The sequence below is a fragment of the Stegodyphus dumicola genome, chromosome 7 (assembly GCF_044657685.1).
Source record: "Stegodyphus dumicola isolate Sdum_Otavi_A_Nest chromosome 7, ASM4465768v1".
NCBI lineage: Eukaryota > Metazoa > Arthropoda > Arachnida > Araneae > Eresidae > Stegodyphus > Stegodyphus dumicola.
The window spans coordinates 41,659,610-41,671,384 of NC_140774.1; the positions used below are offsets into that span (position 1 = coordinate 41,659,610).

The following is an 11,775-nucleotide window of genomic DNA, read 5'->3' on the forward strand; positions in this document are numbered from 1 at the left end:
CAAATTTCTCTTCTAAGATTCTCATAAGGCAAGGGCAGTTAGTTGTCGAACGCTCAGGGGATATGCAAGTGTGTTGCTTGGACTAGCACTTAGCCATTTGTATTGTTAGAATATCATTTTTTGTCCCTCCAGAACATTACACTGTTTACACATAATGACGAGTGTCATTTAAGTACAAACCGTTTCCTGCAAACTCCTTTATTCTGTCAGTTATTTCTTTTTTATGATATCCCATATTAATGGAAATTTACGATTATGAAACTGAAGGATTTGCTGTTTAAAAAGCAAAAGAAATGCACACTTATTCCACAGATTGTTGCATGAATGAATTGGTTGAGACGACTGGAACTGGGTGAGTGAGAATGTGTGTACATATGGGGAGGTACGCTATGCAGATATCTGTAAGACTGCAAACAGCATGTGGGGAGCTTCTAGTTGTTGAGCTTCATGTGAGTTAAACAAATTGCTTTTAAATGCATACTTGTTTTCAGTTTTATCTTTCTTCTGCAGGATATTCCTATGCAAATGAATGGCAGTGATTGTGGCATGTTTACTCTAAAATATGCAGAATATCTTGCAAGAGATGCAAAGCTAACATTTTCCCAAGTAAGGAATTTTACTTTTTTTATTTTTTAATAATTTTTCTATATTATTAATAATGTATTTATTTCTTGTTATGTTATTGATTTTGTTTGAATCAAGTTTTTGTTAAAATTTTGCAGTCTCTGTGCACACAATTAAATCTAGATTTAACAGTTTCCGCCATGATCAGCAGAAAAGCTCATTAAATTGGAAGATACTAAAATAGACATAAATGTACAGAGAAGTATTAATTATGTACCTAGTAAAATGAACAAAAGATAGTAATCCATTCACTATCAAAGGTATTTCGGTATCAAAGGTATCAAAGGAATTTTAACAATGATGAAAATATTGACAGATGTATATTCATTGTATGAGAAATAAAAGTAGCGAATTTTGGGGGATATGAAATAATAATGCCAGTTTGACTTCTGTCTCGGCAGTGGGTTTTTTTTGGGGGGGGGGATCATACGACTGAGAACTTTGACTACAACTTCATCAATGTGCCTATTAATGCACACAGAATAATTGGGGAAGTTATCTTTATACTCTGGAGCAATGTATTTTGTACTCATTTTGGGGAAAATAATCAACTGTGTCATGTTGGCAATTTTTGGAAAAGTTTCGAGTATATGTGATCATATGTAGAGTAAATCTAGCATTTTGACATTATTGAAAAGAAAGCTTTGTATGTGAGAACAATAGCAATTTGAGCAAGGAAAATATCAAGATAAATAATATCAGCAGTGAATCATAACAATATATTTCGGATGATGATGATAATGGCATAGAAAAATGATGATGATATGTTCTACGTTGGTAAGGGTAAATATTCTAAGTGACAAAAAGACAAGTGAGCAAACTCCCAAAGATGAAAAAGGTGAAAAGTTGAAAGTGTGAAAATAATAGATATAAATACACTTGATGAAATTTTGGAATGTACAAATAAATATATAAGTTTGCTAAAAAACAAATACTTAAGAAACAGAGACTGAACAGTTACCTCAAGCCAGTTAACACAGCACCATGCCGAAGGATCTTCCTGAAGAATTTATCTATTTGTCTTATGAAAGAGTATCTTCATTGACTTGCCAAAATCCAAACATTACCTTCCATTTTAACATTTTTAAGTCATAATTATGCTACTCCTAATGATGAAATGCCAGAGCAATACTCATCAAAACTAGGAACGTGCAGTTTGCATTGTCAGAGGGGGGGGAAAAGCGATCATCAGCATCTATGAAATGCAAGACATGCCTTGTAGATACACATGCAAACGTCATTCTATTACCGAAATTATTTGCATGGAATGCAGTGTGAACTTCGAACATTGAAGAATCATTTGATTGTTTTTCTATTTTTACTCTACTTTATCCTATTTCTGTTATTACTATTCTTTATTTTCTTTTATTTCTATTTTTTATAAATAAATAAAAATATTAAAATTAGTTTTTGTAACCAGTAAGAAGTAAAAATAATGCTAACCTTATGTTTATTCTTATCAAGGTGAGTGTAGTTTCCATTTTTATTTGTCTATACCTGCCTTTCATGAGTATTAAAACTAGCTTGGATTTTAAAATATAGTTATTAAATAAAAAAAATTATCTTTCTATAATGAAATACATCATTGCCTTTTCACTTGACTAATATAAACATTTAAAAATTGTTTACTTTTCATATGTATTTTGCCCCCTCAGGGGGCTCACTTTTGTGAGTACGGGTGTGGCAATCCTGAGGTACCATAGCCCTTCAGGGGATCATCTTCTTGATGAGACGGGTGTCACGATCCTGGAGCCCCAGTGATCTATCCTCTTTTCCGTCTCCTCTCCTCTTGGCTGGTACTTTTTCCCTTCCCTTCTCCCTTGTGGTTTCTCTCTACGGAGTTTGGGGCTCGTCACAAGAAACTGGAACAGCCCTTGTCTCTAGGTCTCGAGTGGCGAGAAAACTGCCCACGTGTTTGCCATGCGTGGAGACCCGTGTCGCTGGAAAGGAGAGTCCTGGTAGTTGAGGGGCGAGGTACTGTCCCCAACACACTGCTTTGGCCTCTGCTTCAGCTAAACGGGAGGCACCTTAGTCGTCCTCACGGCTGGTCACTAGTCCTTGTGTCAGTGGCTTGGGGTCAAGCTCTCGGGAGTACCTGCTTTCGGGAAAGCCGACTGTGGGGCTTCAGTTTGCGTATAGGTCCGGCTAGCCCTAACACAGGAATCTGTGTTCCCTTGTTGGGCTCCGTGGTGGGTGGGGCCGTCGGACCCGAATCTTTCTTCTCTTCAATATGGCTTCATCACATATATATTTAATTAAAGATTTCAAGGTCACTCCAGTCACTCAACATAGTTCTGAAACGTCTGTTAAACCAGTCAGTCAACCTAGTTCTGAAACATCTACTGCTAAACCAGCCACTCAACCTAGTTCTGAAACATCTACTGCTAAACCAGTCATTCAACCTATTTCTGAAATGTCTACTGCTAAACCAGTCACTCAACCTAGTTCTGAAAAGTCTACTGCAAAAAAATTACGTACAGATACAAATGAAAAAAATCATAACAATAGTCCCCGTTTCCTAGTCATATCTAGTCCTTCTGGCAAAATGCATAAGATGTCTCCTTTCGTAATAAACAAATACATCCAGTCTTGTATTGGTGAGCCGAGAAATATAAAGCGTCTCCGCTCCGGAGACTTGCTTATTGATACAACCTCAGCCACCCAGTCTGCTTCTTTACTTCAGATAACTAAACTTGGGCAAGCGAATGTCACTGTGACAGCACATAGGTCACTGAACTATTGTCGTGGTGTAATCTCAGAATTAGACCTTCTGTATGTTTCTGAAGAAGAGATCGCTTCTGAGCTATCCGACCAAAATGTCTGCGGTGTAAGGTGGATCAAGATGCGTAAAGAAGGTAAGTTGATAGACACGAAACACGTGATCCTTACCTTCAACACGCCTGATCTGCCTAAGAATATTAAGGCCGGATATCTAAATATTCCCTTAAGACCTTATATTCCAAACCCTATGCGATGTTTCCGATGCCAGCGTTTCGGCCATTCTAAGACGTCTTGTCGTGGCAGCCTCACATGCGCCCGATGCTCACAGATTGGCCACGATTCTGATAATTGTACCACTGCGCCTTTGTGTATAAATTGCAAGGGTGACCACCCAGCATTTTCTCGCTTGTGCCCAAAGTGGAAATCGGAAAAAGAAATCCAGACTACAAAAGTTACAAGGAACATCTCTTACGCCGAAGCCAGAAGACTAGTCCAGAGCACACACCTTCGACCAAATACATCATACGCCAGTGCTGTTAAATCATCTTGTACAGTTGCCACCCAAACATCAATAGGCACACAGACCCTACCAAATAAAACCCAACCGTCTACATCCAACAAGAAAAAAGAAAATGCAACCCATATAGTACAAAAGAAAGAAACAGTTATTCAAAGTAAGCCAAAAACTAGTACACATAAAATATCCAATAAAAATAGAAGTCACAGCAATAGCTCTTTTGATGAGATGATTTCTGAATCTGCGGATTCAGACTTTATGGAAGTAGAAGAGGGTCTAGAAGTTCCCAGGCATCTACTTCCACGAAAAACAAAAGAACAGCACAGAAAAAACAAAAACCATTCATAATGGCCACCCTCATGTCATGGAACTGTCGCGGTTTCCACCGAAATTTGCTTGACATCAAAGCCATAATTAATGCTTATCATCCTGTATGCTTCGCAATACAGGAAACAAATCTAAAACCAGAACAACAGGCAAAACTTCGGAGGTTTTCTTTCGTCAGGAAAGATAACATTGCAGGTGAGCGTGCCAGTGGTTGTGTAGGTCTCCTCACCTCACTGGATTATCCCTCAAATGTGCTTTCTTTGACGACATCCCTCAAAGTTGTCACTACTCAAACAAATTTTGATATTGTTGTTACAGTCGTTTCTCTGTATTTGCCTCCAAATGAGCATATTGATCAGCAAGATTTAAATGGTCTTTTAGAGCAGCTGCCTGAGCCTTTCATCATAATAGGAGATTTTAACGGCCATAGTCCGCTCTGGGGTAGTAAAGATACAAATTGCCGAGGAAGACAAATTGGGCAGATGATCGAAGATCATAGCCTTTGTCTCCTAAATAATGGGCAGGATACGTACTTCCATGAGCCTTCAAGGACATTCCACGCTCTTGACCTTGCCATCTGTTCACCATCTCTGTTGCCATTTTGCACTTTTAGTGTCAGAAATGACCTGTACAACAGCGATCATTATCCCATTTTTGTATCTCTTGCACGAAGAGGAGCAAACCCCATGTCGAGACTCCCTCGGTTTATACTGGACAGGGCAGACTGGGAACTCTTCTCTTCCATTGCAGAGCTCAGAGATCAAATGGTAGAAGATCGGCATATCGATGACGCTGTGGAAGCTGTTACTAATACTATTATTCAGGCAGCTATGCTTTCGATTCCTAGAACATCAGGAAAAATGCTTAAATATACGAAACCATGGTGGAATCGCGACTGTCATGAAGCACTGAAAAAACAGAAAAAAGCATGGGGTATTTTTCGTAGATATCCTACTCTGCGAAACCTCATAGCCTTTAAAAGAGCCAAAGCAAATGCACGAAAAGTAAGAAGGCAGAGCCAGAGGGATTCCTGGATTTCATATGTGTCCTCAATAACATCCTCTATGCCTAGTAAGCGGGTTTGGGAAAGAGTTCGAAAAGCATGCGGAATGTATAAAGACCACTCACTTTCCTTTCTGGAAAAAGATGGCCGAGTGATTAGCTCCATAGAAGAAATTGCAAATACTATTGGTGAGACATTTGCTGCCGTTTCTTCAAGCAGAAACTATTCACCTGCATTTCTCTCTATCAAGCAACACTCTGAAATAAATCCCATCGCATTCAACTCTTCCAAATCTGAGCCGTAGAATAGAGACTTTACTATGGTTGAATTAAGGAGAGCTTTGTTGCAGACACATAGGTCTTGTCCTGGTCTAGATGGCGTGTATTATGAAATGCTAAAGCATCTGTCCTATAAGTCACTGAGTGCCCTTCTCACACTTTACAATAGAGTGTGGAAGGAGCGTACATTTCCCAGTGCATGGAGGAGAGCTGTTGTCATTCCTATTGCGAAGCCAGGGAAAGACCCGAGGAATCCCTCGAACTATCGGCCAATTGCCCTTACCAGTTGTGTTTGCAAACTGTTTGAAAAGATGGTAAACAGCCACCTAGTCTACTTCTTGGAAAAGAATAATATTATATCGCCTTATCAAAGTGGTTTTCGAAAGGGGAGAACAACTGTAGATAACATGCTCCTCTTAGAGACATCCATTCGAAAAGCTTTTGTAAGAAAAAATCACCTTGTCTCAATTTTCTTCGATATAGAGAAAGCTTATGATAAGGCATGGAGATACGGTATACTTCGCGATCTTCACGAGAGTGGCTTGCGCGGCAACCTACCAATTTTCATTCAGAATTTCCTGAACGCTAGAACTGTTCAAGTAAGAATTGGCTCTGTTTTTTCGGATGTTTTTCAACAGGAAGAGGGTGTGCCTCAAGGCTGTGTGCTTAGTGTAACCCTGTTTAGTTTAAAAATAAACTCAGTACTAAAAGAACTTCCTTCCACCATCTTGGGATCCCTATATGTTGATGATCTGCAGATTAGCTGTCGAGGGGCGGACATGAGATACGTGGAGAGGCAGTTGCAGATAGCTCTGAATAAGATCCAAGAATGGTCAAACAAACAGGGATTTACTTTTTCCAAACAAAAAACTGTGTGTGTGCACTTTTGTAGGAAGCGAGGTCTCCATCCTGAACCTGAGTTATATCTAAATGGTTCAATTATTCCAGTTGCGCCCGAAGTAAAATTTTTAGGAGTGACATTCGACCAGAAATTGACTTTCCTTCCTCATGTTTTAAACCTGAAAAAGAAGTGTTTAAAAACACTAAATATTTTAATAGTGTTGGCGAACACCTCCTGGGGTGCAGAGCGTTGCTCCATGCTTTGCATTTACAGAGCTCTAATTCGCTCTAGACTGGACTATGGCTCAGTTGTTTACGGATCCGCCCGGTCATCAGTATTGTTAAAACTGGATCCTGTTCATCATCAAGCTCTACAGATCTGTTCAGGAGCTTTCAGGACTTCTCCTGTCCAGAGCCTGTATGTTGACTGTAATGAACCATCACTTTATATGAGGCGTGAACAATTGTCCCTTTTGCAATATTTTAATATTCTATCCCAACCTGAACATCCCAATAAGCTGTGCTTACTTGATGATGTGTGTAACGCTTTATTTGAAACACGTCCATCTTGTGTTCCTACATTTCTTTTAAGAGTTCGCCCTGTCATTGAGGAACTTTCCCTCTCTGATATGCACCCCCAAGCAGTACAGAATTTTGAAATCCCACCTTGGGAAAATGCACAGATTCAGCTTCTTGATGTTTTTAAGTATCATGTGAAGGCAAGCACTAACGAGATTATTTACAGACAACTCTTCGCTGAGCACAGGAACAAATATAGCAGTTATCTTCCAGTTTATACAGATGGGTCCAAGTCAAAAGATTATGTCGGGATGGCATTTGTAATTAAAGACCACATGGAGGGCAGACGCTTGCACAATGCTTTCTCTGTCTTAACATCCGAACTAACTGCGATATATTATAGTCTTTTATACATCTCAAGGCTCTGCTACAAAAAGTTTATAATTTATACAGATTCGTATAGTGCTCTTAAATCAATAGAAGCTTTTCCTAATACTCAAAATCCAGTAATAGTGGATATTCTCAAAATACATATAAACTTAATGAATCGTGGATATGAAATCCTGTACTGCTGGGTTCCCGGGCATGTGGGAATAAAAGGGAATGAGCTGGCAGATATCACAGCAAAATGTGCTGTTGAACTGTCCAGTCGTCTCATCCCTTTTGCAGACATCTGTTGTGTTGTGAAACAAAAGATTCGAAAAAAATGGCAGCAACTTTGGGATGTTCAGCTTCAAAATAAATTAAGACATGTAAAACCTAGAATTGAGCACTGGGAATTAACCAAAAATCGTAAGGAGGAAGTTCTTTTGACTCGCCTCAGAATTGGTCACACTAGAGTGACACATAGCTACCTTTTAAAAGCTGAAAATGAGCCTGTTTGTTTTAACTGTAATGTTTGTTTATCTGTTCGTCATATTTTAATTGAGTGTCCATGTTTTAATAGGCTTCGCCAGAAATATTTTAATAGCTGTGACTTGCCTCTCGACCGTTTAATCGGAAGAGAGACGTCAATTGTGGTTTGTTTTATTATTTGAAAGAGACTGGCTTTTATTACCAAATGTAATTTGTTTTGAAGACTGTGTCTTGAATTTTAATTTGTTTTATATGACTTCATCCTCTGGATTTGGTACATTTGTCTACTTGTTTTTATTTATTGAATTTTAATATCACAATTATAATCATCTCATCTTGTGTTTGGCGCGTGATAATCATCTCTGATTTTTGCGCCATAATCACTCACTCACTCACTCATATGTATTTTGCAATAATGACCTTAATATTTTATTTCTTAACCAATTCATTATCAATATTTACTCATTTCTGTTATTTTTCATGCCAAAAATGGTAAATTAACAAATGCTGTAAAAAATACGACGCACACGCGCTCATGTAATATCGTCTAGCACGTGTGCTGGAAGGTTAAGCAAAAAAATTTTTCTCAGCAGAAATTTAGCGTGTCGAGAAAAATCAGCTTATTTCATTATTTCAGTTCATATATGATCATTTATAATTTAAAGATGAACACTAAACCGGTTCACTTTTGGAGTTTAAAAATTTTATATACTTTGTTAAATGTGAAGAAGTATTAAAACTAAAACTTTTTGTTGAATTTTTTTGGGGGGGGAGAGAAACAATTTGTTTGGGCACCAGGAAGTTGGAATCTGACTGTATTTTATTATTATTATTATTTGGTATCTGAAATCATTCCTTTTACTGTAGCATATGTATAATTTGTGTTATTTTTTTTATAGAAACATATGGCACATTTCAGGCGGCGGATGGTATACGAATTATTGACAAATCAGATACTATGAGGTCTGGTTCAATGTTTTGTACATTTATACTCAACATGCAGCTGTGCATTGTACATAAGATGTGGACATTAAGGAGAGCCTCCCGAAAAAGAAAGAGATCTAATTTTGTATTGCGATAATAGAATTATCATAATAATTTGTTCAGTTTTATTATTTCCAATCCTAAATTTGAAACCTTGTGTAATGTACATAAAGGAAATGTGTACTGTGAATCTGTTGTAAAAAATCATATAGGCATTAAATTTGGAAAAATCATTTTTCAAAAGACTTTTGAAGTTTGTACCATATTGTTTCAATTAACTCATGTAGATGCTTTTGGTACTAATATCATTTCATATGAAACACTAGTTATGCAAAAGATTTCAACTAGTTAAATATATTTTGGCATGTTTTCACTGCAAGAAATAATTTCAAACAATTTTTAAATAATATACTTAGTTCTGAGTCACTTTTGATTTGTATTTTAATTCTTTGATGTTTTAATTATTATAAAAGACATAATTGAGCGATTGGCTATAATGTATTAAGTGTGTGCCAAATAGAGTATCTTATTTATTTTTAAATATCAGAAAATACTGCATAAACGTTTTTAAATCATGGAAATATACTATATTCACCTAGTTTAAATTCCTTTATATTCTTCAATAATTTAATTCTTCCAAAGTGTGACCATTTTAAACATTGTGAAATATTTTGATTATGTTCCCTTCAGACCTCTATGACTACATTAAATAAGCATGTTTGTAAATATATCATATTTATATTTTGCATTTCGTATGTGTCCCCCCTCTTTGTTTATGTATTTACTAAGTGAAATATTTCTGAACAATTATGTTATATTTAATAATGATTTCAAGCATTTTTAATTCTAAGTATCTAAAACTTAAATTATGTAAATTGTTGCAAACATTCTAGTTTACTTCATTTTTGGGTTCTCATAAATAAAGAATAGTAATAATTGTTTTGTCTCTTTATTAGCTCAGTTGAAATTTCTTCTTTTACAGAATTCAGCAATTTTGCATTGTTCTACGAGGGTCATCCAGGAAGTAGATTACGTTTCCGTCTGTGTCCGCTAGGGGTGGGGCTAGCGCGGCCATCTTGGGGTCAGAGCGTTGCGCAGCTCAGTCTGCATCTAGCCGTGCTAGTGAGAGGTTCGTGCTGTGCTCCGTTCAGATACTGTGACGGTTTGAAATGTCTGCGTTAATTGAAAATCCCGTGAGCTGCGAGGTGCGCTCAGTAATAAGGTTTCTGACTGCAAAAAACTGTAAACCGATAGAAATCTATCGGCAGCTTCGTAAAGTGTATGGGGACAACATTATCACTGAAGGTGGAGTGCGTCAGTGGGTCATAAGATTTCAAAATGGCCGAACCAATGTTCACGACGAAGATCGAAGTGGGAGACCCAGCATAGTGACCGCCGAACTTCTCGAAAAAGTCGATGCTAAAGTCCGTGAAAATCGAAATTTCACAATAACGGAACTTTCTTTGAGTTTTCCACAAATTTCGCGAAGTTTGTTGCACGAAATCATCAGCGAAAAGCTTGGTTACCACAAGTTTTGTGCAAGATGGAAGGCACGAAGAGGTAACGAAGTGGTTGAAGGCGCAGGCGGCCGAATTTTTCGACGAAGGAATTTCCAAGCTCGTACATCGCTACGATAAATGCCTTAATTTGTATGGTGACTATGTAGAAAAGTAGTATTTGAGTGTGGCTTTCATCTGTATATAATAAAATTTGTTTCCTATACTTTGTTTATTTTTTTATTCCAAAACGTAATCTACTTTCTGGATAGCCCTCGTATTTTCTAAAGTTCATTTTTATTTAGTCCAATAGAACAAAATATTTCTTATAATAACAACATATACTAATGTTGTGAGGCCTTAAATGGTTTGTATATTCAGATTTTAAATAACCTTAAACTTGTATATAACCATTCAACAAGGTAGATTTATATATTTTTCTGTAAAGTAACAAATATGCTATAACTATTTGAAGTATTATTCCCTCAGTTTTCATTGTTAAGCATTAAATTTGATGTATGATTGCGGTAAATAATGAAACGTAGGTTTTGAAATAAAATATTAATTATATTTTTGAAAGTAAGCATTTAGATATTTTAGTTGCAAAGCATTAAAACATACAGTTTATTCATAATTTAGAGCAACTTCAAAAAATTAGTAGCTAATTTATTGTATATTTTATCTTTTTGCTCAGTGTAATATAAAACCAAATTCCCCTTTCTGTAAAACATTAAAAAGTTACATAAACAATTCTGGAGAATACTTTAATGAAACTTAGATATACAAAATCTGTATTCAGAGTTGTGCTAAAAAAATTGCAGTTCAAGTTTTGTGACATTTTTCAATTCTAAGAATAAAGAAGGATTGTTTAGACCAGACATGGCCAAACTGCGGCTCACGAGCTACTTCCGATTCTTTGCCATTGAAATGCGACTTGTTTTGAATAAATATAGTTTAATATTTTAATACAAATGGAATTTGAAATATAAATCATGCATTGCCACATTTCTTTAATAATCGCCAATTGAGTTTCTGATATTATGTATTCAAATATTTGATAAATTTCAAACTGTCCACTGCTGGCTTATCGTCAGAGTAACAAATATGTAAAATTTTAAAAAAATTCCATTTCTGGCAATTCTCTTCCGTTTATTTTACTTTTTAACAGGTAATGATCGTCTGAATACACTAATCTGAAACTCAATGCTAATATTTTTATTTAATTATTCTCTCTAATATTTTTTCTCTCAAGTTAATATTACGTCAGGCAGCATCTGTTTATATTCCTGTGTGATCCCAACGTTCAGAACAGTTGTGATCCGCCTGGAAGAATTGCTATTCATTGTAGGGTACTACTGTTATTCATTCCTTGTTTGGCTTGAGTAATTGCTCCATATGCAGCTCTTTTAATCTGAGGAAAAATTGACGAGGATTTTATTTTTGGTGGAGTGAACCTTCAGCTTCTTGGTTAGGAGACTTATTTCAGTTTTCTGCGGAACTCCTTCAAAATTAATTTCCTATCCCCAAGCAAGTCGGGCATTGTTATGCAATTGCGTCACATATTTCACAATAATACACTTAATGAATACTTCTCTCATATGAGACCGTACT

The 11,775-nt window shown here is 36.5% G+C and overlaps 1 protein-coding gene across 3 annotated transcripts in view; it reads left to right on the forward strand.

The window, feature by feature from the left end:
- The window catches only part of LOC118203117 (sentrin-specific protease 1-like), a 183,210-nt gene extending 173,604 nt beyond the window's left edge, over window positions 1-9,606 (forward strand). For all 3 annotated transcript variants that reach the window (XM_085820114.1, XM_085820117.1, XM_085820116.1), the window contains 2 exons: window positions 511-606; window positions 8,584-9,606. In XM_085820114.1, coding sequence (XP_085676240.1) covers window positions 511-606; window positions 8,584-8,646 — 159 coding nt within the window. In that variant the 3' untranslated portion in view covers window positions 8,647-9,606. The remainder of the gene's footprint in view (window positions 1-510; window positions 607-8,583) is intronic.
- Window positions 9,607-11,775: the final 2,169 nt, after the last annotated feature.